At 47.9% G+C, this 25,551-nt stretch overlaps 1 protein-coding gene and 1 long non-coding RNA gene across 3 annotated transcripts in view; one reads left to right on the forward strand and one right to left on the reverse strand.

Moving 5' to 3' along the window:
* Positions 1-15,302: 15,302 nt before the first annotated feature.
* The window catches only part of LOC142018446 (uncharacterized), a 28,498-nt gene continuing 18,249 nt past the window's right edge, over positions 15,303-25,551 (reverse strand). For both annotated transcript variants that reach the window (XR_012646825.1, XR_012646826.1), the window contains exon 3: positions 15,303-15,964. This is a non-coding gene — a long non-coding RNA (uncharacterized LOC142018446). The remainder of the gene's footprint in view (positions 15,965-25,551) is intronic.
* LOC142018617 (alpha-1,4-N-acetylglucosaminyltransferase-like) lies at positions 19,158-24,753 on the forward strand. Its single transcript, XM_075004579.1, has 2 exons — positions 19,158-19,586; positions 24,127-24,753. Exons 1-2 carry the CDS (start codon positions 19,176-19,178, stop codon positions 24,751-24,753), a joined length of 1,038 nt encoding a protein of 345 aa, XP_074860680.1. The 5' UTR covers positions 19,158-19,175.

Below are 25,551 nucleotides of genomic sequence, written 5' to 3' on the forward strand. Positions count from 1 at the left end.
GGGGGGACTTGATAACAGCCTTCAACTTACTGAAGGGAGGCTGCAAAGAGGCTGGAGAGAGGCTGTTCACAGTGGTCACAAATGGCAGAACACGGAACAATGGTCTCAAGTTGCGGTTGGAAAGGTCCAGGTTGAACATTAGGAAAATCTTTTTCACTCGGAGGGTGGCGAAGCATTGGAATGGTCTACCCAGGGAAGTGGTGGAGTCTCCATCCCTGGAGGTGTTTAAGTCTCGCCTCGACAAAGCCCTGGCGGGGCTGATCTGATGGGTTTGGTCCTGCTTAGAGCAGAGGGCTGGACTCGATGGCTTTTTTAGGTCTCTTCCAGCTCTATTGTTCTATGATTCTATGATGGAGTAGCCCTGGACGGGGCTCTAATGGTGTGTTTGTGTAGATCTGTTCCTGTGCTTGTGTAGGGAGTGTCCTGAGCAGATGGTGCAGTTTCTTAGTGTATTCCTTGGTGGGATCTGAAGAAAGTAGCCTGTAGAGTTTGGTGTTGGAGAGTTGTCTGGCAGCCTCCTTCTGGTAGTCAGACCTGTTCATGATGACAGCTCCTCCTTTATCCCCCTCTTTGATTTTAATGTCCGAGCTGTTTCCGAGGCTATGGATGGCATTGTGGAAAGTGCAAGTTCTCAGAAATGCATGGAAACATGTGAGTGCGTCTCCGAAAGCAGACTTCAAATGAAAAATGGATGGAAGTGAACCTCCCAGATGGGCACATGGGCACTGCACCTTCCTGCAGTGTATAACAGGAACACACTCTGGGTGCAAGTTTCTACAGTACTCAGCATTGGCTCTACTCTGCATTCGGGGTAACTCTCCCATTAACTTCAATGGGAACAAGGTGAAATGAAGGCTGGGAGCTTTTGAAAGTCACACCCTGAAGAGTGAGAGCAGGGAAAAAGTGACGTATCTATGCTCATGCTAGGCTCCCACAGAAGCCGACACCAGCATTGTAAAGGTATGCCGTCGCACACCAGCCAGGCGTGGAGACCTAGATGAGACAGCAAGTCCCACATTTCTCACTGTTCTGGATGCAGTCCCAGGATGCAGAAAGAGAGATATTTATTTGCAGCGGAGAAAGGGCAGTGTTAGCATCTGGGTACAAGGCCTTGGTGAGATCTCATCTGCAATATGTGAACAATCCTGGTTGCCCATGTTTAACAAAGATGAATTCAAAATGGGACAGGTGCAGAAAAGGGTTACATGGACAAGCTGAGAACTGGAAGACCTACCTTATGAAAGGAGATACAAAGAGCTTGGCTTGATTAGCCTAACCAAAGGAAAGTTGAGGGTGATGTGATTGCGCTGTAGAAAGACACTCAACCAGGGACAGGCATGAGTTATTTAAGTTAATTCACAATATGGACACAATAACAAATGACAATCAATCAATCTCCTATCAGCAAGATTATGCTTGAAATTAGGCAAAGTTTTCTAGCAATTAGAGGAATGAGGTTCCGGAAGAGTCTTCCCCAGCAAAACCCCCTAAATGGCTCCAAGACTGAGCTTGGATATGGTTATGGAGTGGATGCCTACGATGGCATGAGACCAACTGGCAACTGCCAGTCACAAAATTCCCAAGCAGCTGAAGACAGGAATCTAGATGGAGAGGGCTCTGAGATACTGCAGGGAATTCTTCGCAGGTGTCTGCCCAATGGGTCTTCCCCACGTGCTCAGGAACTAACTGATTGCCAGATCTGGGGTCAGGAAGGAATTCCCACCCACCCCAGACAATCTTATTCGAAACCTGTGGGCAGGGTTTGATTTCCTCTTCCATATCGGGGAGGTGTGTCTTGCAGGTTTATCCTAGTCTAAATGGTGGATTCGCTGTGACTTGAAATCTTTCACCATTCTGCAAGGACTTCAGTAACTGAATCCAGCGGTCAGGGTACATTTCAGGAGGGGGTTAGAGAGGTCCTCTGGTTGGCAGGACGTCTGAAGAGATGATCACAATGGGTTCCCCCAGCCTTAAAGTCTAGTTGTCTCTAGTTGTGTTTTTCCTGTTCCTGCGGAACACAAGAAAAGAAACAGGCCCATAAGCTGGAGCAGGAGCCAGGGCTCAGATCCAGGGAGGCAGAAGATGAATTCCAGAGCGGGAGGGTCAACCAGAGTCATGAGGCAGGGCTGGGGGCTGAAGCCAGAAGTCTGAGGACAGAGGGGCCCAGGGATGGGAAGAGGCTCCAACAAGGACTGGAACAACGGCAGACACAGCTGCAGGCCTGGAAATCATTGAGGAGCTGCTGGTCTGCTGTGGGGGCAGCCAAGGCACGGCTGCCAAACCGGAGGCCAGTCAGGAGCACAGGCTCCTTAGCCATTTCCCTGTGTTACAAAGAGGGTTTGTCAGAATAGGTTTCTCTTGTCCATGTGCATTTACCTGGAGATTTTCTTGCAGCCTTATTGTGTTCCATATCAAACTGGGGAAATATGGGCTCATTGGTCACCCAGCCACAGTAAGTCGGGGAACAGGCCAGCGGCTGGGCCTAGCTGGTCTGGTCCCTGACAGTCACTGCTTATCGGTAAAGCCCGTCAGAGAGAGAATGGGTCCATCTGAAGATGGGAATGTCAACGGTTCAGGGATCTCCTGAAGAAAATCTGTTGCTGGGACACAGCTCAATAAATCATCTCAGTGTAGATCATAGAATCATAGAACACTAGGACTGGAAGGGACCTCAAGAGGCCATCGAGGCCAGCCCCCAGCCCCAATGGCAGGACCGAGTACTGTCTAAACCATCCCTGATAGACATCTATCTAACCTGTTCTTATATATCTCCAGCGATGGAGATTCCACAACCTCCCTTGGCAATTTATTCCACTGTTTGACCGCCGTGACAGTTAGGAACTTTTTCCTGAGTGGGAATGAAGATTTAGGAAAAATAAAGGAAAACAAAGCTCCCAAATCAAATATACACACACATGCACATGTCCTCACCAATGTAAACACAGGCACATATACCAACATGAAACTGATTGGACTGTCCCTTCTCCTTTTACCTTCACAATAAAGTTTCAATCAAGTCTGGCCTTTTCTTCTTCTGGAATGTATAAAAACTGCATCCTTCCTTTCTGTTGCTACAGCGTAACCCTCCAGCTTGCTGGGGCTCCAGTACCCTTCCAGTCACCATTGGCTGACTGAAAACTGAGTTAGTGGGAACAAAATAAAGCAAAGTAAATTTAACATTGAAATAAAAAAAAAAATCTAGGAGAGGCTGAATTACTACTGCTAGGCTGGAGCATCCAGAGACCTCCCAGTAGAATTCTGATATAGTTTAAGAAGATCCAAACAGTCACACTAGGTCAGTTCAGTGTCTTCCAGCTGTGATGGGGTGTCCGTCCACTCAGAACTGGTCGTCAGGTTGGGCTATTAACTCAGGTGCAGCTTGCACCTGAAGGGTGAGCCAGGGAGCAGAAAACTGCGTGCAAGCACATTCACCTGGGGATAAAACAAGGAAGCTGGCAACAGAGCTGCTGTTGAGAAAACACCCTTAGCTCGTTGGGGAGAGGGAGGAGAATTTGGATGTGATACACCCAGAGACGGGAGGTGAACCAGAACTTGTGGGAACCTGTTCAGGGAAGAAAGAGTGATACCTGGGAGAGGAAAGCCCAGAACTATAGGGTGGAAAGCTGGGCAGTGGAACTCAGGGAAGCATGTGGGCCTGCATTCCCTACATGACCCACTCCCCGGGGAAGTGGCACCAGTGGGGCAATGAATGAGGACACTGCCTGAGTCACTGTGGCAGTGATAGAGGGGTTGAAGGCGTCTACCCCAGAATGGAGAATGCTGAAGGACTGGGCCAATGCCTGGAGGGGGTCCAGCATTTCCTCCATGACAGAGGGACTCCAGGCCAGAGAGACGGGTCATGCGACAGTGAGCAGAAGCCTATGGACGGTCAATAGGAGAAGGTGGACAGGCCAGAAACAGGAAGGTGCTCAGGGCCTGGGTGACTGGCAGCCCACTCCGAAGGTGCTAAGGTTGTTGGAACAGAGAGCATATCCCGATGAAAGGAAACAGATGGATCAGGAATGTGGAAGGATCAGAGTTATATTGTTATGGAAGAAGTATAAGAGTTATATTGCAAAAATCACACTATGATGCAATGTTGCTTCTGAGCTCCAGAAGGGGAAGTTATGTTGATACTGTGTGAAGCAATGTAGGGTGGGTTTCGATGGAGCCAGGTGTGCCTAGGAAAGCAGGAACCAGAGCCGTAGGTGTTAGACACTAATTAATTAAGATAACCAGAGAGTCATAAATAGGAGATTGCTGAAGGTGATACAGAAACGAAGATACGCTACTAATCTCAGGGGCTATGTGGGATGGGTGTGTGTCTGTTTTTTTCCTTTGTTTATTAACTTGCCCTCTTTTGTCTGTATAAATTGAGAAACTTGAGCTCTAGCAAGAGGGCTCACTTTTTTCTGAATGTATTAGCAGAGCAGCTTTGCTAATAAACAGAGTGGTCTGACAAATTGTGAGTCTCGAGTCTAACTTCGACAGGAGGTAAGTCTCAATCAGGAGCTAAGAACAAACTCTCCATCTTCACCCATCCGAGAGAAACAGTTTAGTTGGAAGCTAAGTTTCCAAAAGACTGAGGATGAAATCCTGGCCCAGAAACTGAGTCACAGGAGGACTTGAATTCCCTGTGAGGAGACGTGACCCCTACAGAGAAAAGCATGACAGGAGCTACAGGAAGAAATAAGCTCTTCCCCTAAGAAATCATGCCGTTCTATTAAAGTGCTATGTGACTGCTGTTTTGTTTTGAGTGGGGACAGTATGTAATGAACAGTCCACCTGACTCAGATCAGAACGCAGCAGGCCCAGATCCAGCACCTGCATGTGAAGGAAGAGCTGAGAACAAGGCCACACACTGCAAACAGGTTTGCTGAGGCAGAAATAGGTGGAACCTACAATGCCAACAATTTTGTAACTGAGGGGGCTGCTCCTTGGAACGTGCAATCAACGCCTCGGGAAGAGGGAGGAGTGGATTGAGCTGATCTACCCAAAAAGGAAGGGAACAAGGTTGGAAGAAGCAGTCCAGGGACGGAGCAGCGAGGGCTGGGAGAGGAAAGCTCAGAGCTGCTGGTTGGAGAGCTCCAGGACAGCAGTATTCCTACGTGCCCCAAGGAAAGTGGCCCCAGCAGGGCAGAGAGTGGGAAGACGGCCTGAGTCCCATAGAAATGAGGGAGATTTAAGAGACAGGATCCTGGCCGTTGGGGAACGCAGAGAGGCCCAGCTACAGGGCCAAGTAACAACGAGGAGCTTGTGGTTCCCGGTGCGAGAGAGGGGCTGCTGCAGAGGAAAAAGCACAAGAGAGGGGACGAGAGAGCGTGAGAGTGACTGAACTCCTACCGTGGAAGAGGGTGGTGACCTCAAGTACTAGTCCACAGACTGACCAAAAGAAGGCGCCAGCAAGAGGTAAGTGGATCACCCTTTGATAACAGGTGCCAGATGCTTCAGAAGGAATAAACAGAGCAGGGTAGTAGGTGGCATCCTTCAGTCTGCACAGACTGTGGATCGCGCCCTTTAAAGTTTCAATTGGGGACTTCATTTACAGCATCTGTTGTGACTATGAAGACCCACACGAGAGTGACAGTCCTTGCTGCATCTCTTGCAGATGTAGTGGGCGTCTGGCAAGTCCTTATTGTGCTTTCTGTGCGCTCGCTTCTCCTCTGCTAGCTGTCTGATCTTCAACTCGCCCTTCTGAAGGCCCTTGTGTAAGCCCTGCCTCCATCTGCCGCGGTCGTCTGCTAGTTCTTCCCAGTTGTCCAGCTCGATGTCTACCTCTCTGAGGTCTCTCTTGCAGACATCTTTGTAGCGCAACTGGGGGCGTCCGGGAGGTCTTTTGCCAGAGGCTAGCTCACCATACAGGATGTCTTTTGGAATCCTTCCATCGTTCATCCTGTGGACGTGGCCAAGCCAGCGGCGCCGACGCTGCCTGAGGAGGGTGTGCATGGTTGGGATTCCAGCTTGCTCAAGGACGACGGTGTTGATCACTCTGTCCTTCCATGATATTCTAAGGATGCGCCTGAGGCAGCGCAAGTGGAAGACGTTCAGCCTCTTTTCCTGGCGGGCACACAGGGTCCAAGTCTCGCTGCCATAAAGGAGGGTGCTGAGGATGCAGGCTCTGTAGACTTGCATTTTGGTGTGAGTGTACAGCTTGTTGTTAGTCCACACTCTCTTGCTGAGTCTGGACAGAGTTGTGGCCGCTTTTCCGATCCTCCTATTTAGCTCAGTGTCCGTGATGGTGGACCCGAGGTAAACGAACTCGTGGACAACCTCTAACGTATAGTTGTCAATGCTGATTGATGGGGATTCAGCAACATCCTGACTGAGTACATTCGTCTTCTTTAGGCTGATGGTAAGCCCAAAGTCCTTGCACGCTTTGCACAGAAGAAACAGAACAGGGTAATGTAGACTGATTCTGTCAGCCTATCCCAGCTTTTGGCTTCCTGGGAGTCCTTAAACCTCTGAGCATGGGCTTGCACCTTGGCCAATGGCCAGTGACAAACCTATCATCCTTGACCTTGCCTAATTCTTTTTTTGAACCCAGCTATATTTTTGAACTATATGACATCCCATGGCAATGAATTCCACAGGTTGACTGTATGTGGTAGGGATCCCTTTGGCTTCTTTTTAAAGTCCTGCCTATTAATGTCTCTGGGTGAACCCTGAATTCTTATATTACGTGGAGGGTTAAATAACATTCCTCTATTCATTTCCTCCGCACGTACATGAATGTATATATCTCTATTATATCCCCCCTTGGTAATCTCTTCTAAGCTGACCAGTCCCCATTTCACTATTCTTTCCACAAACTGCAGCTGTTCTATATAACTCACCATTTGTGTTCCCCTTCTCTGAACTTTTCCTTTTTCAAAGACAGGTGGGGGTGAGGGCAAACAGAACAGCTTTCAGCATTGAAGGCATAGGCCTGTCATGGTTTTATATAGTGCCATTTCCTTCAAACACCAGCTGGAGCATGGGGAGGGGAGAGGGAGAGGGCCAGTATATTTTGTGGGCCCCTCCAGTCGCTGGGGTGGGGGCCAAAATGAGGGGTTTAGTGTGGGAAGGAGCTGTCAGGAGGTGGACTTGGGCTCTGGGCAGGAGGGAGGGTGCAGGAGTGGGCTGGAAATTAGGCTTTGGGCAAGGTGGGGTGCAGGAGTGACTGTGTGCTGGGGGGAGGAGGTCACAGAGGGCTGGGGTAGAAGCCTCACACGAGAAGCAATTGAGCCAGAGCAGGACCTGCCTATGGTGTGGGGAGGAGAGCCATAGAAACAGAAATGGCCCCTACAAAGGGGCAAGGAGCTGAGGAGATAAGAGAAAAACGAAGCCCCGTATTGAACCTGAAGCAGTTGTGGCAAAAGCAGAGAGACAGGTGAGACAGTGTGTGGTGATAGGCCCCCAGGCAGGAAGCTGACCCATGCAGCAGTTAGCTCCCAGAGGGAACACTGTGTGAACTCAGCCCTTGTGCAAGAGGGTGCTGGGGACTTGCTGTAGAAGACGAAGCAGCTTCAGCAGAGGCTGGTAGTTTACAGTCGAGCCTATCAGGTAGTTCTGAATGGCTTGCAATCCTAGTGGAAGAAGTTAAGGGATGCCATGGAGTGGGGTGGGGTGAGGATTCATTCTCATGGTCAGTGATATAAAGTGGTAGAGGGATGACCTGGGTGCTTAGCTACGTAAGAGTCCGGGGAGATGATAGCTCCCCCTCCCACAGTAATCTGAGTTAAGGATAATTAATATTCATAGTGTGTGTAGTTTGAGCTGCTGGCTAACACTAAGAGCCAATTACATAAGAACATAAGAATGGCCATACTGGGTCAGACCAAAGGTCCATCCAGCCCAGCATCCCATCTGCCGACAATGGCCAATGCCAGGTGCCCCAGAGAAGGAGAACAGAAGACAATGATCAAGCGATATATCTCCTGCCATCCATCTCCTGCCCTTGTTCTGAAGGCTGGGGCACCATACTTTATCCCTGGCTAATAGCCATTTATGGACCTAACCTGCAAAAATTTATCAAGCTCTTTTTTAAACCCTAATAGAGTCCTGGCCTTCACAGCCTCCTCGGGCAAGGAGTTCCACAGGTTGACTGTGCGCTGTGTGAAGAAAAATTTCCTTTTATTAGTTTTGAACCTACTACCCATCAATTTCATTTGGTGTCCCCTAGTTCTTGTATTATGGGAAAAGGTAAATAATTTTTCTATGTTCACTTTCTCCACACCATTCATGATTTTATATACCTCTATCATATCGCCCCTCAATCGCCTCTTTTCCAGACTGAAAAGTCCCAGTCTCTCTAACCTCTCCCCATATGGGACCCGTTCCAAGCCCCTAATCATCTTAGTCGCCCTTTTCTGAACCTTTTCTAATGCCAATATATCTTTTTTGAGGTGAGGAGACCACATCTGCACGCAGTACTCAAGATGTGGGCGTACCATAGTTTTATATAGGGGAAGTATGATATCTTTTGTCTTATTATCGATCCCTTTTTTAATAATTCCTAACATCCTATTTGCCTTACTAACTGCCGCTGCACACTGCGTGGATGTCTTCAGAGAACTATCCACTATAACTCCAAGATCCCTTTCCTGATCTGTAGTAGCTAAATTTGACCCCATCATGTAGTACGTGTAATTTGGGTTATTTTTTCCAACATGCATTACCTGACACTTACCCACATTAAATTTCATTTGCCATTTTGCTGCCCAATCACTCAGTTTGCTGAGATCTTTTTGTACTTCTTCACAATCCCTTTTGGTTTTGACTGTCCTGAACAACTTGGTGTCATCTGCAAACTTTGCCACCTCACTGCTTACCTCATTTTCGAGATCATTGATGAACAAGTTGAACAGGATCGGTCCCAGGACTGACCCCTGGGGAACACCACTAGTTACCCTCCTCCATTGTGACAGTTTACCATTTATTCCCACCCTTTGTTTTCTGTCTTTTAACCAATTCCCGATCCATGAAAGGATCTTTCCTCCTATCCCATGACCACCTAATTTACATAAAAGCCTTTGGTGTGGGACCGTGTCAAAGGCTTTCTGGAAATCTAGGTATATTATTGAAGCTAACTTAGTTTACCCACCTGTCTGACTTAAATCTAGATTAGACTAAGAGACTGTTAGAAAGACAAAAGCTGAAAAAGTTTAGAAATTAATCTTAGCTCCTAACTCCTCCAGCCCTGCTTCTTCCTTCCTTGTTTTTCCTAACTTCTCCCTCTCCAGAAGTGGCTGGGCCCTCCTTCTATGCCCAAATGTATCTTCCTCACCCCCAGACTATCAGGGTACACTAACTTCGTGGGCTGGACACACAGCATATATTTGTGCATATTGATAACATGTACATACCTATCAGTGATATTAAATCATTCTCACCTACATTAGTTCTGTTATTTCTTCTCTTCTTATGGTGTACTTGTTAAATTTGAGGGTATTCTTGGAAACCCCCTATGCCATAAAAGTCCTATTATCTATCACCATCTCTCCAGGTGAAAAAATCATAAATACCTGCAAGTTGTTTTGGCTATCTGGTGGAAAGATACCAGACAAAAGCACAATTATCTGACATATCTGGGTGAATAAAAATACCAATTTGCCTCAGATTAAATACACGCTATTGCTGGGAGATCACTTGCGCATTAGAGCCAATTTGCTTGACTAGATACCTAGAAGCCTCCTACATTAAAACCAGCAATTATACCATAAGACAATAAATACATCTCCAGACAAACAAGCAGGTTATCCCTATAGCCGACACCATGGATAGCCACTTGAGTGGTGAGAGTCCTCCTGACTGGCCTAAGTCCACAGCCAGCACTTAGAGCCAAGACCGAAGTATGCTAAATCTACTGGGTCACCCCGGTCCATGGACTTGACGACTCCCTCAAGGAATTCTAATGGATTGGTGAACCCTGACTGTCCTTTACAGAGCCCCATGTTGACTCTCCCCCCCATGTATTAGGTTCATGTGTGTAATAATTGGTGTGCAGTACATGGTACTTTGCATTCTGATTTGATTTATTAGTGAATTAAACAAGTGACCAGGTAAGCCAATGTACTCAGTTTAGTCACAGGCTTAGTAGGTATGATAGATAGCTACTGCAGACTTTCCCCTTCAGACACCTCCAATCCCCGAGTGTCAAACAATCGCCCTCATCCTATACAGTAATCCCTAAATTTACGTGGAAGTTGCGTAAATTGAATTTCTTAAGTTAAATTGTTTCTATCTTTGTATAAACAAAAGGTAATTGTTAAAGCCTCTAATAAGTGTAATTTTCCTCTTGCTGCTGTACCCGAACCAAACGCAAACCAAAGAACCCAGCCTGCCCTGGCTGCTTAGCGTAGCTGCTGGTGCGGCATCACCCCCTTTGCCCCACCGGACCATTAGCTGGCACCTGGGCATCGGCTCACAAGGGGTTTCTAAAATATATACCCCAAATTAAAAAGCATAAAAAGAAATCCACCCCCAGCTACTGCTGAAGTGCCACCGTGGCTAGAGGACAACGTGAAAGGAGAAAGGAGAGGTGAAAAATGGTTTTCTAAACAGTCGAAGTTAAAGCCTGGGGAGGAAAACAGAAAAGCATTGGAACTCTAGAAAGTGAAGGGTAAAAGTGCCATTATGAAATCCAAAAAAAAAAATAAAAACAAAAAAATTGAACAACAGCTAGCTTAAGCCTCAAAATTTAATTAAAAACCAAAAAGTACATCAGAAGCAGGAAGCTTCCTAAACAGCCCGTAGGGCCACTGGACGTTAGAGATGCTAAAGGATCACTCAAGGACAATAAGACCATTGCAGAAAATTACATAAATACTTCACCTCAGTCTTCATAACTGAGGATGTGAGGGAGATTCCCAAACACGAGCCACTATTTAGAGATAACAAATCTGGGGAATTGTTCCAGAGTGAGGTATTATTAAAGCAGGTTTTGGAACAAAATCATAGATTCAGCTGTAATAAGTCCCCACCCCTACCTGGTATTCACTCAAGAATGCTGGAGGAACACAAATGGGAAATAGCAGAAACATTAACTATATGCTCAGGGGGGTAGCTATGTTCGTTGGTTTTGCATCTATACACTAGGAGTCCTGGGGCACCTTAAATACTGACAGATTTGATTGGGCATAAGCTTTTGTGGGTATTGAAGATGCTTCTGACAAAGAGCCCTTGCCCACAAAAGCTTTTTCCTAAATAAATCACTTAGTCTTTAAGGGGCCCTGGGACTTGATACTATAGTTTGCAACCTATCCATTAAACCAAATGACTATAGAATGGCTAATATGATGTCAGTTTTTTAAAGGGTATCAGAAGTGATCCTGGCAATTACACACCGGTAACCCTGACTCCAGTACCCAGCAAACTGGCAAGAAGTACTGTAAAGATCAATATTATCAGATGTGTAGGTGAATTTCGTTTGCTGGGGATGAGTCAACATCATTTTTGCAAAGCAAAATCATGCCTCATCCATCTATTAGAATACTTTGAGTGGGGTCAACAAGCATGTGGACAAGAAGGATCTTATACTTGGCTTTTCAGAAAGCCCTTGACAAGGTCCCTGACCAAAAGCCCTAAAGCAATATAAGTGATCACGAAAGAAGCAGGAAGATAGGAGACAAAGAGTGGGAACAAATGGTCATATTTTAGAATGAAGAGAGGTAACTAGTGTCACCAGATGTCTGTCCTGGGACCAATCCTATTCAACATATTCCTAAATGATCTGGAGTAAGGGGTAAACAGTGAGGTGGCCATGTTTGCAGATGATACAACGTTAATAAATATATTAAGTTCAAAACTGATTGTGACATGTTACAAAGGGCTCTCACCAAACTGGATGACTGAGGAAGAAAACAGCAGGTGAAATTCAGTGCTGACAAATGCAAAGTAATATATATTGGAAAACATAATTACAATTATACATATAGAATGATGAGGTCTAAATTAGTTGTTACCAATGAAGAAAGATCTTGGAGTCATTGTGGCTAGTTCTGTGAAAACTTCCTCTCAATGTATAGTAGAAGTCAAAGTCAAAAAGGCACATTGAATGTTGGGAATCATTAAGAATGTGATAATAATAAGAAAGACAATAAGAAATAAGAAGAAGAAGAAAGACAAACCATGCTATGACCCATCTTGAATAGCCATCTCAAAAGAGATATATTGGAATTGTAACAGGCTCAGAAAAGTGAAACAAAAATAATCAGTATTGTAAGGCTTCCATAAGAGGAAAGATTTTCATCTTGGGAAATAGAGGCCCAACGGGGGATATGATTGAAGTCGATAGCATCATGCCTGGTGTAGAAAAAGCAGACAAGAACTGCTGCTTACTCCTTCTTGTTACACAGGAGCTAGGGGCCACCAACAGAAATTAACAGGCAGTAGGTTTACAACTAGAGAAGGGAACTATTTCTTCACACAGTGCATAACAAAAACAACGGAACTCTGACAGAGGATGTTGTAAAGACCAAGACTAGAAAAGGGTTCAAACAAGAACTATATAAATTCATGGAGCAGAGATCTATCAGTAGCTATTAGACAGGATGGTCAGGGATGGTGTCCCTACACTCTGTTTGCCAGAAGCTGGGAATAAGCAGCAGAGATCTGTTCATCCCCTCTGGAGCACCTGACATTGGTCACTGTCTAAAGACAGGATACTGGGCTAGATGGATCCTTCCTGTGACCCAGTATGGCTGTTATTCATATTCTTATTATCTTGTAATTGTTGGATATGTCCTTGGCATTTGCTGCCTCTTGGACACACTTGTACAATTACGTTGAACAAAACCTAGATCTGCTCTTGCCTTTTTACAGCAAAGTGTCACAGCCAAAAAAGAAATATGACCATTAATTTTAAAAGGAATTAAAGTGAAGACAATGCTGAGTGTTTTATACAGTACATAGCTAACAGGAGCAGGTGATGAGATATTGCAAAGTGCAGTCAATTTCCTCTCTGTGGTCCCTTTCTAACTTTGCAGGGAAATCCAGACCAGGAAACATACTGGCGTCATGTCAGTTCTGATGCCTGTAGACTTGCATTTATCTGGAAATACGGTGGGATATACATGGACACAGATGTCATCTCCATCAGGCCTATATCACTGCCAAACTTCCTGATGGCTGAGGCTTCCCAGGTCTCTGGTAGTGCGATTTTTGGCTTTTGTTGTCATCACCAGTTCATTTGGGATTGCATGGAGGATTTTGTTCAAAACTACAATGGAGCCGTTTGGGGATACCAAGGTCCCAGCTTACTGACTAGGGCTACGTCTACACGTGAACCCTACATCGAAGTAGCCTATTTCGATGTGGCGACATTGAAATTGTCTATTTCGATGAATAATGTGTACACATCCTCCAGGGCTGGCAACGTCGATGTTCAACATCGACGTTGCGCAGCACCACATCGAAATAGGCGCTGCGAGGGAACGTCTACACGCCAAAGTAGCACACATCGAAATAGGGATGCCAGGCACAGCTGCAGACAGGGTCACAGGGCGGACTAGCGCTTCCGGGGCAACAGCTAGCCGCTCCCTTAAAGGGCCCCTCCCAGACACACACAGCCTGCACAGCACGCGGTCTGAGGAGCCATAGGCACACAGACCCCGGGCGCCGCAGTCATGGACCCCCAGCAGCAGCAGCAGCAGCAGCAGCAGCAGCCGCTGCCGCCAGAGGTCCACCCACCCCTCCCTGCAGGAGCAGGGCTCGCCCTGATCCATGCCATGCGGGAGGCAGCTGAGCACCTCCTTGCCACACCGGAGGAGGAGCGGCCCCCGCAGGGGAGCAGGGCTCAACCCCCAACCCTGCAGCACCCCGACCCCCCCGCCTCACACGCCGCCGCCTGTGGAGCTACCCCACCAGCACCGACTGGTGGGAGCAGCTGGTGCTTGGGGAGTGGGACGATGACCGCTGGCTCAGGAACTTTAGGATGAGCCAGCAGACATTGATGGAGCTGTGCCAGTGGCTCACCCCCGCACTCAGGCACCAGGACACCACCATGCGGCGTGCCCTCCCGGTGGAGAAACGGGTCGGCATCGCTGTCTGTAAGCTGGCCACTCCCGACAGCTACCGATCCGTGGGACAGCAGTTTGGCGTCGGCAAGGCCATCGTTGGGGCTGTCCTCATGGAGGTAAGAGGACCCATGAGGGGAGGGGGAGGCAGCTCTGGGAGGGCAGGGGAGGAGAGGGGAGGGGAGGGCAGGGGGGCCCTGGCAGGGCAGGGCCAGGCCACGCACCCCCTGCTCACCCCTCATTGGTGCTGTCCCATGTGCTTTCACTGCAGGTCGTGCACGCCATCAACGCCATGCTCCTCCACAGGCTCGTGAGGCTGGGGGACCCAGATGCCACCATCGCGGCCTTTGCCACCCTAAGCTTCCCCAATTGCTTTGGGGCTCTGGATGGGACACTTATCCCGATCCGCGCCCCGCAACACAGTGGAGGATGCTACGTAAACCGCAAGGGCTACCACCCTATGGTCCTCCAGGCCTTGGTGGACAGCCGGGGTCATTTCCAGGACATTTATGTGGGCTGGCCTGGCAGCACCCACGACGCCCGGGTTTTCCGGAACTCGGGCCTGTGCCGCCGGCTGGAGGTGGGGACCTACATCCCCCAGCGGGAGATCCCTGTGGGGGACACCACCATGCCCCTCTGCGTCATCGCAGATGCGGCATACCCCCTCCGGCCCTGGCTCATGCACCCGTACACGGGCCATCTCTCTGCCAGTCAGGAGCGCTTCAACGAGCGCCTGAACCACGCGCGCCAGGTGGTGGAGCGCTCATTTGGCCGCCTCAAAGGGCGCTGGAGATGTCTCCCGACCCGCTTAGATGTGGGCCCCAACAACATCCCCCAGACTGTGGGCGCGTGCAGCACCCTACACGATCTGGTGGAGAGCAAGGGGAAGGCCTTTTTCCAGGGCTGGGCTGTGGAGGCCGGCAGGACCAACGTGCAGCCACCTGATGCCCCCAGTTGCCAGGTGGACCCCGAAGGGACCCGGGTTCGGGAGGCCCTGTGGGCCCACTTCGATGAGGCCTCAGGGTGAATTCTGCCAGGTCCCCCACTGCCCGCCCCTTCCTCCACAACACTCCCTGCCCCTACGCCCACACCACGGAGCACCCAACCGCACCCACCTCCCCCAACTTCTCCTGAACAAATAAAAGCACGCACTCGTTGGTAAAATCAAACTGGTTTTCTTTTAAATGTTCTTTTAACTAATACCAAACTATATACAAGAACGTCTAACTATTATAAGTGAAAAATAAAAATGTATGTATGTATATAGTTACAAAAAAAACCCCGGGATTGCAAGGACGGGGACAACTATTTACATGGGGGGGGGGGATGGGGCAAACGGGGGGCACAAATGAATAAGTCCAAACTATATACAAGGGGGGGGGCATGTCCTGGGCCCCACACCCCTATAGTCCGGCACTGGGGGTGGGCGGCCAGGAGCCCTGCCTCGGCCGCAGCCCTGTCCGGGGCTGGCTGGGGACCGGTCGGACCGGCAGATACGTCCGGCGAGTCTCAGCTGGCCCCACGTCTCCCTCGGCGCTCCGGCCCTCGGTGGCGGGGCGACAGCGGACGGCGCGGCGACTGGAGCAGCGGGTGGCGCAGTGGGTGGAGCAGGCAGGGCGGGCGCAGCGGCGGCCGGCGCAGCACGGGGGGGGCCAGGTAGTCCACTAGCCGGTTGAAGGTCTCCATGTAGGCCCCCAATGTCTCTTGGCGCCAGGCCAGCGCCCACTCCTGGAGATGGAGGCGGCGTTGCTCCACCCGCAGGCACTGCTCCGCAACCTCCAGCTGCCGGCAGTGGAGGGCCACCAGCTGGGGGTCCGTCGCCGTCGGGTGGTGGTGCTGGGTCCGCTGTCTTGCCTACCGTGGGGCCGGTCGGTCATCCGCTGAGGGGCTGGCCTGGAGCGATGGCCCCGGAGGGGATTCCGGGAACACTGAAGCCTCGCCAGCGCTCTCCGGTCCTTCCGATGGTGCAGCTGCGGAACACAGGAGGGGGGGAAGAAGAGTGGAGACAGGCGTTAGTGTGGGCCCCGAGCCGTGGCCCTTGTCCCCTCACCCCTGTGCTGCATGGAGGGCCCAGCTTCCTTTTCTTCTAGCACTGGGTATCCTTTTCTCCTCCAGCTCAATTTGTTTTTGCAGAGCTGGAGCCCTTTCTAAGCATTGCAGACAGCAGGGCAGATCCTGTGATTCACGCTCACTTGCAATGGCAATGGAGGGTCGGGATAGGGTCCAGAGTGACCTAGACAAATTGGAGGGCCAAAACAAACTTGATGATGTTCAACAAGGAGAAGTGCAGAGTCCTGCACTTGGGATGGAAGAATCCCAACCACTGTTCCAGGCTGGGGACCGACTGGCTAAGTAGCAGTGCAGCACAAAGGGAGCAGGGGGTTACAGTGGAGAAGAGGCTGGTTATGAGTCAGTAGTGTGCCCTTTTAGCCAAGAAGGCTAATAGCACATTGGGGTGCCTTAGGAGAAGCATTTCCAGCAGATCTAGAGAAGCTATTATTCCCCTCTAGTTGCCACTGGTGAGGCCATATCTGGAGTACTGGAGGATGGAGAGTGACTGTTCTCAGTGGTGACAGATGGCAGAACAAGGAGCAATGGTCTGAAGTTAGAGGGAGAAGTATAGGGTGGATAGTAGGAAAAATTATTTCCCCAGGAAGGTGGTGAAACGTTACCGAGTTACTGGAATGTGTTACCGAGATAGGTGGTGCAATCTCCATCCTTAGAGGTTTTTAAATCCCAGCTTGACAAAGTCCTGGCTGGGGTGATTTAGTTGGGATTGATCCTACTTCAGGCAGGCGGCTGGACTCGATGACCTCCTCAGGTTCGTTCCAGCCCTAGGATTCCATGATTCTATGTTGATTGGGCCTACTCTTCGTTAACGCCCATGCTTCTGACTTTATTTTGATGCTTGTAGCAGGCTGGTAGCAGAAGACCTGCTTGTTTCCTCTGCTTTTACAACTGCAGAGAAATATCCTGTGACCTGGACACCAGTAACTATTTGTGCTGGTGACCTGGAACCTAGAAGACCTAAATAGTCCTGAAAGGCAACTCCTGGGTCATTGAATGTCGTCTCCTATTTCAAACAAATCCCCAATATGTCTCTCTCTGTTCAGTTGTTTTCTGTGATTTTATACCCAGTAACATTTTTTTCAATTAATTTAGAAAATCACCAGTTAGAGATAGGTAGACTGTGGGCTGTCAAAATGTAGTATGAGCATTTGCTGAGAAATTCGGAATTAGAGAAAGCTACACAGATCCACCATGTGCCAAGACACGCAATCTCACACACGTAAAGATTGTAGCCAAGATGCTCTGGGCAAGGTCATCGCTCAGCAAGAGGTGTGAAAAACCCTGTCTAGTGAGAATTGTCAGTGCAAACAAGGGCACTAACTTTATAACAGGCTAGGAGTTTAGACTTGTATGGGATTCACTAATGTCAACTTCCATATAGGTACTGGCTGACCCTTGGGCAAAACATAAGCAGAAGGTACCATTGCCTGGTGTTTAAAACAGAGGGCCTGAGATGAAGGAGACTGGACTTTCCCTTAAGAAATTAGGGATTATTGTACTATAAGGTAGGTACACAACAGGCTGAAGGATTGTAGGCACAGAGTTGGTACCACTGGCTTGCAGTCAAAATGGCAGGGCATCTCTAGAGGAGTCCCACTGGGGTTGGTACTATTCAGTATGTTCCTTAATGACTTGGAGTGGAAAGTGTGCTTATAAAATATGCAAATGATGCCAACCCGGTAGGGGTTACAAGGACTTTGGAGGACAAGATTAGGAGCCAGAGAGGTATTCACTAATTCTGGACTGGGTGTAAATTCAAAAAATGAGACACTGAAAATAAATGCAGGTTACTCACGCTCAAAGGCTCATCTACCAAATGGGAGTAATTAGCTGGGGGGGTTGTACTGCTGAAAGGGATCTGGGGGTGACAGTGGAGTATTCAGGGGCCAAGTGGGGGAGAATGTTAGGAAAGATGTAGTCAAACTAGGCCGAGTGAAGAAGAGAAAACCAAAAATGATCAATGTGTTACAAAACTTGACCTCAGAGGAAAGATTAAAAAACTGTCCATGGCTAGTCATGAGAAAAGACGACGGCAGAGGGACCCACGAAGAGTCTTCGAATATTAATGTTAAGGGCTTTGAAAAGAAGAGGACGATCAACAGTTCTCCATGGCCTCTGCAGGTAGGACACGACATAATGAGCTTCATCTCAGGCAAGGGAGACTTAGGCTAGACGTGAAGGGAAACTTTCCAGTCTCAGGGGAATTAGGCTCTGCAGTGGGCTGCCACGGGAGGTTGTGGGCTCCCTCAAGATGGAGGTTTTTAGGAACATTTTTGACAAACACCTGTCAGGGATCTTCAATATTTATTTGGTCCTGTCACAGGGCAAGTGGCTGGACTTGATGATTTCGCAAGGTCCCTTCCAGCCTGACATTCCAATGACACTATTGCCTTTATTGGTTCCGCCCTTTAATTGAAGTGTAACAGTGCAGGTTCAGCTGGCAATCATATGCACCAGCCGGTTCCAGTGAAACTCACGGAGAGGTGAGCGTCATTGGCCCATTGTTGGTTTGGCTTAGAGACATCACCACTGGCAACAGCTGTGCTACCCTCCCTACCTCCCAGCATCACTTACCTGAGGACAAAAGGGGACAACAGAGTAGACCTCTTTGATGTTCCACAAGGGACAGGAGCACGTGGCAATTTCCGAACACCACACAGGAGTCCTCTGGTGCACTGGTGGATGGAGACGGGGAAGGGAGCCGTCCATGGCAGACAGAAGCTGCAGTTCTGTTAACACCTTGCAGTCAGCAGTGTCCAAAAGGACATCTACACTGAGAGGTGACTTATTATTCTGCTCCATCATCCGGCACTCCCAAGACCAGACAGCAGGTTGGTCTGTTATCGGGGCCTTTCACTGGGTCTTTTGCAAACACACACCACCTTAGCTCACTAGGGTCTCTTGCTTGCACACAGCATGACACTCAGTACAGCCCAGGCAGTTTCTCCTGTGCGTTTTGAGCTAGGGCTGTCAATCTCATAAGTAATAATCCAGAGTGATGATAACATTGGAAATCCTGTCCTCTCACATTTATGCCCCAGCAACAATGAACCGACTCTGACTTTGTTTGTTTCTCTTAATTAAGATTCATCTGTTCAAGGAGAAGAAAGGATGCTGAACGGGATCAAAATCGGGCTCTGGCTCTTTTTCGTCTTTGCCCTGGCTGTTGTCTACAAAGTCTCCCTGCCATCCGGCTGGATCTTCTCAACCACGCTTAGTCCTGAGACACCCCTGATTCAAGAGGATGTTATAAAGCAGAGCAAAAGCATTATCTTTCTGGAGACCACAGACCGCCTGGAGCCTCCTCATTTGGTTTCGTGCGCTGTGGAATCTGCTTCCAGGACCTACCGGGACAGACCTGTTCTTTTCTTCATGAAGGGCCTGAAAAATAACACACTGCTGGATTCAAATTCCTCTTACCCTGCCTTCTCCCTCTTATCTGCCATGGAGAATGTCCACATTCGTCCTTTCCAGATGGACAGTTTGTTCCAGGAGACACCCCTGCTCCCATGGTATCGTAAGGTGAGAGGAAATATTAAGGGGAAACTTTTAACGAGATTCAAAGTAGAGGGGGTGAAAAATGAAAGTTTCGGCAGATTTTTTCAAGTTTTGAATCTGTTGTTCTTCTGTTGAGCCCAGTGTGGACCCCTTTATCACGATGCTTTGCCGTGCGTTAGTTGTAATTATAACTGAAACTGTCCGTGCTTTTTTTGTGCTGGGACCGAGTACAGGCAGGTCAGCAGCCCCAGTTGTGAGCCTGGCTGGGGGCAGGGCAGGGGAGCCGTTGAATGCCAGCACCCCTTTTTTTTTTTAAACAAAAGAGAAAATACTAGAAATTGTTGTGGATGGTTTTCATCTCCTGATGGCAGGATTTATGGCAAATGAACCATTTCAATATAAATTTTGATAACCACCTTTTATCAAAATGGTTAGTTGCCATTTCTTTTCAAAAAAGGCAATTATTGATTAAAATATTGCGTTTCAAGTATTTCTGTCCACTTGAATGTAATGGGAGCATTTTCTGTTTTGGAGCCATGATTTCAGTGCTTGTGAAAGGTTCCTGACGGTTACGAACCGGTCTGGTTAAAAGATTTCGAGGTAAGAGGGGAATTCAGAGGTCAGTTTGAGGGTGGTGGTGGTTGAGAAAGTCAGTGGTTCTCTTCCAGTCCCCACCCAGACCTCTCAGAAATGCTGCCCATGGAGTTCACACCACTCTGAGTTCTTCTTTTGGCCTGTCTGAGAACACAAGCGTATCTCAATGCATCACCCTGCACTTGTTTCTTTGATTTCATGGGTCTATTGGCAGCTCTAACAGCCAAGCGCTTCTTTATTTCTTTTTAAATAAAAGTTGAGGGTCTGTAGAATAAACAGGCAGCAAACTGCTACTGGTATATCGGCCTTCCCTGCACCTGTATAACCCAAGGTCTGAATTTCGCTCACCCTTTTTATCCTCTATAGCGATTGCCAGGAGGTGCCGTTCCAAAGCCCCTAGTAAGCAGCGATATCCTCTTGATTCATTCCCAGGGAATTTGGATCAGACAATCAGTGTGTAAATGGAGACAGAGGTTTTTTTTCCTCTTTTTGTGGAAATAACAGTTAATGGTAATGAAGGGGATCTACGCTAAGCTGAGCAAGTTAATTAAACAGAATATTAACTGCCAAAGTACCAAAAGTGAAAGCTCTGTAAGCTACATTGAATCTTTTGAAAGACATCATAATCGAGGCTATTCTTATATATATACATCCCAAATTTAAAAGTAACAGAGAGGAAGCCGTGCTACTCTATACACTATCAAAACAAAAACAGTCAAGTAGCACTTTAAAGACAAGCAAAATAGTTTATTAGGCGAGCTTTCCTGGGACAGACCCACTTCTTAAGACCATAGCCAGACCAGATTTTAATTTAAAATTTAAAAGCATAACACACCCAAAAAAGTGTCACCGTGGCTATAAACAACAAGGTAGAAGAAGCAACAAGCAGCAAAAAGTGCAAGTTAAATCCTAGGGAGGAAAATAGAAAGGAGTTCAAACTCTGGTAAGTGAAGGGCAAAGATATCGTGAGGAAAGCCAAAAAGGAATCTGTAGAACAGCTACCTGAAGAGTCAAAGTATAGCAAAAAAAAAAAAGGTGCATAATCCAAAATCTCACTAAACCTGTGAGGCCACTTGAAGGTTGAGATACAAAAAGAACACCCACTGATGATTAAACAATTGTGGGTATTCTTTGTATCAATCTTCAGGACTGAGGACATGAGGGAGGATCCCAAACTTGATCCATTCTTTAGAGGTTACAACCCTGAGGAACAGTGCCAAACTCAGGCATCATTAGAGGAGGTTTTAGAGTAAATGGATAAATTACACTGTAATAAGTCACAAATGCCAGGAAGTATTTACCCAAGTTCTAAAAGAACCCAAATGTGAACTTGCAAGCTGCTAACTGTGGACTGTAACTTATCATTTTAATCAGCTTCTGCACTAAGTGACTGGACAACAGTTAATCTGGCACCAATTTCTAAAAAGGGCTCCAGCGGTGATCCTGGCAATTACAGGCTGGTAAACTTGCCTTCTGTACCAGGCAACTGGGTGAAATTACAATAAAGAATAATGTTGCCGGACGTGTAGAGGAACATGAGCTTTTGAAAAGGGAAATCATGCCTCGCCCGTCCATTACAATTCTTGAAGGGATCAACAAGCATGTGGACAAGGGGGACCCCAAGAGACGCAGCATATTGAGATTTTCAGAAGCCTTTGACAACTTCCATCAGCCAAGGCTCTTAAGCAACGTAAATTGTCATGGGTTAAAAGGGAAGTTCCTCTCATAGGTTCATAACTAATGAAAAGACAGTAAACAAAGGGTAGGTATAAATTGTGACAGACCACAGTCCACAGCAGGTTATAGTAGCCTGGTGGAGGGCACATACATGGGCAGTTTGGTGTGTGTTTTTATGTCCCCCGGGGATTAAGGCCCAGCAAGGATCAGCCTGCAGCACCAGCTAAAACCAACACCTGGGGCTAATTAAGCACCTGCCGCCAGTCTAGGCCTGTGGAGCTTGTGCAAAAGGCTCCTGTCAGGTAAGGAGGGAGGAGGGGCGGACCGGGAAGGAGGAACAGTCTGTGCAGGGGAGGCCTGCAGGACGGAAGGCAAGTGGGAGCTACAGGAAAAAGATATGGGACAAAGAATCTGGGGAAGTAGCCCAGGGAGGAAGCTGTTGCTCTTTTGGCTGAGGGAGACAGCCCCTCCAGCAGCAGCTGCCCAGGATCCATGGGCTGGGACCTGGATCGAGGTGGGGGGGGCGGGGTTCCCCCCAGATTCCCCCCAGGATAGCTCGGGAGGAGCCAGGGTTCCTTCCACATTAATGGGGGGACTTCCCCAATTTTTGATTGTGCCTATGATGAGTACGGCTCATTAGGCTCTACCCCGCCCTGGAGGCAGAGCAAAACAGGGCACAGTAAGCCTCTGGGGCATTTCCTTAACTATCCCAAAGTGCAGGACTTTGTCACAAAATGGTCAGCCTTCAGAATGGAGAGGGATAAATAGTGAGGTCCTCCAAAAGTCCTAGCCAACATATTAATAAATCATCCTGAAAAAGGGGTAAGCTCAGCAAATGTTGCACACCGCTCATGATAGTTAACTGCCAGGTAAACCATGAAGAGCTCCAAAAAAGATCTCTGGAAACTGGGTGAGTGGGCAATGAAATGACAGACAAAACTCGGTGTTGATGAGGGCAAAGTCATACATATTGGAAAATGTAATCTCAGCTATACAGTTACGTTGATAGAGTGTAAATTAGCTGTTGCCACTCAAGAAAGAGATCTTGGGGTCATTGTGGATAGTTCTCGGATGTCATCTGCTCAATTTGCAGTGGTAGTTAATGGACCAAATGGAATTTTGGGAATTGTTAAGAAAGGAATCAATATTAATGCAGAAAAAATGATATTGCCTTTATATAAGGGGAGGGCACTCTCCCACCTTGAATACTGGGTGCCTTCATGGTCGTCCCACCTCAGAAAAATACGTAGGAAAAGGTTCAGAGCAGGATGACAAAAACAAGGAGGGGTATGGAACCTCTCCAGTAAGAGGAGAGATTAAGAAGAATCAGCTTTTTTCAGCTTGAATAAAAAACAACTCAGTGGGAGACTATAATTTCGGTCTAGCATGAGGACTGGTGAAAATAAGGAATTGCTGTAATTGCTATTTACCGCTCATAACAAAGGAATTAGGGAGTCACCAAAGGCAATTAATAAGCAGCGCGTTTAAAACAAAGCAAAGCAAAGGAAAAATTTCTTCACACGACATACAGTAAACCTGTAGAAATCTTTGTCATTGGATCTTAGGAGGTCCAGGACTAAAACAGGTTTCAAAACAGAACAAGATAAATTCATGGAGGCTCAGTCCCTTAATGGCTACTAGTCAGGATTGGAGGATGGAGTCTCTAGCTTCTCTTTGCCAGAAGCTGGGAATGAGCGACCAGGACTGGTCACGTGTCGATCACCTGTTCTGTTCATTCCCTCTGAGCTAGCTGACATTGACCACGGTCAGAAGAGAGACAACTGGGCTAGATGGCCCTTTGATCTGACCCAGTATGGCTGTTCCTGTCATCTTATGGTTTACAGTCTCATTCTTTCCCAAATATTTGATGTCTCCTTTGCGTTTCCTGTGCCTCAGACACACTTCTACGATCATAACAAAAAAGCAGTAAAGTAGCACTTTAAAGACTAACAAAATAATTTATTAGGCAAGCCTTCGAGGGCTCACTTAATAAATTATTTTGTTAGTCTTTAAAGTGCTACTTGACTGCTTTTTTGTTTTGATAGTACATAGACTAGCACGGCTTTCTCTCTGTTACTGCTCTACGATCACATAGAACAAAGTTTACATTTACCTTTACCTTCTTCCAGCAAAGGGTCATAGATGGAAAAGACAAACAGCCATTAATTTTAATGGCATTAAAGTGAGAATAGACTGCTGAGAGTTTTGTACACTACATAGCTAATAGGAGCAAGAGTTGAGAAGTTTAGAAGAGGAGTCAACTCTATCTCTGTGATCTTTTTCAACTCTGCAGGTAGATCCAAAGCAGGAAAGGTACTGGACTCATGTCAGCTCTGACGCCTGCCGACTTGCACTCATCTGGAAATACGGGGGGATCTATTTAGACACTGATGTCATCTCCATGAGGCCTATCCCAGTGGCAAACTTCCTGGCAGCAGAGGCATCCCAGGTCTCAAGCAATGGGGTTTTTGGCTTTCCTCGGCATCACTGGTTCATTTGGGGTTGCATGGAGGATTTTGTTCGACACTACAGAGGAGCCATTTGGGGATATCAAGGCCCCAGCCTAATGACAAGGAGACTCAAACTGTTGTGCAACCTGACCAATTTCCAGGGTGTGGAGGATCAACGCTGTCACAACGTTTCCTTCTTACATCCCCATCAGTTCTACCCTATTCCCTACCCAGCATGGAAGCAGTACTACGAAGTGTGGAAGACAATCCCTGTTTTCAACAACTCCTATGCTTTGCACCTGTGGAACTACATGAACCAGCAACGCAAAACTGTGGTTGCAGGAAGTAACACCTTAGTGGAAAACCTGTACAAAGCATACTGCCCCACCACTTACAAGGTCCTTATTCAAGGCACAGAAGGCAGTGGTCAAATGCAACAAAGTAAGACTGACTCTAGCAAAACGAGTTGACTCTTCCAGACCTGAAAGTTCTGTTACTAAATATCCTGTACACAACAGGTACCTCCTCTTAGTCAATGGCTACATCTACACTATGAGATAAATTTGAATTTATTGAACTCAGTTTTGTAATGCTGGGTTTTATAAATTCGAATTTGACTATCCTCACTTCACCACAGGCTGCCCCCAAAGTCGACTTATTGATGCCACACTGAAGCCGTGTCTACAAGTGCACGCTACTTCGAAGTAGCAGCACTAACTTCGAAATAGCACCCGTCACGGCTACACGTGTTGGGCGCTATTTCGATGTTAACATCGATGTTAGGCGGCGAGACGTCGAAGCCGCTAACCCCATGAGGGGATGGGAATAGCGCCCTACTTCAACGTTCGACGTCGAAGTAGGGACCTTGTAGTCGTTGCGCATCCCGCAACATCGAAATTGTGGGGTCCTCCATGGCGGCCATCAGCTGAGGGGTTGAGAGACGCTCTCTCTCCAGCCCGTGCGGGGCTCTATGGTTACCGTGTGCAGCAGCCCTTAGCCCAGGGCTTCTGGCTGCTGCTGCTGCAGCGGGGGATTCATGCTGCATGCACAGGGTCTGCAACTCGTTGTCGGCTCTGTGTATCTTTGCTGTTTAGTGCAACTGTGTCTGGGAGGGGCCCTTTAAGGGAGCGGCAGGCTGTTGAGTCCGCCCTGTGACTCTGTCTGCAGCTGTGCCTGGCACCCCTATTTCGATGCGTGCTACTTTGGCTTGTAGACGTTCCCTCGCTGCGCCTATTTCGATGTGGTGCTGCGTAACGTCGATGTTGAAC

The sequence above is a fragment of the Carettochelys insculpta genome, chromosome 10 (assembly GCF_033958435.1).
Source record: "Carettochelys insculpta isolate YL-2023 chromosome 10, ASM3395843v1, whole genome shotgun sequence".
NCBI classification, from domain to species: Eukaryota; Metazoa; Chordata; order Testudines; family Carettochelyidae; genus Carettochelys; species Carettochelys insculpta.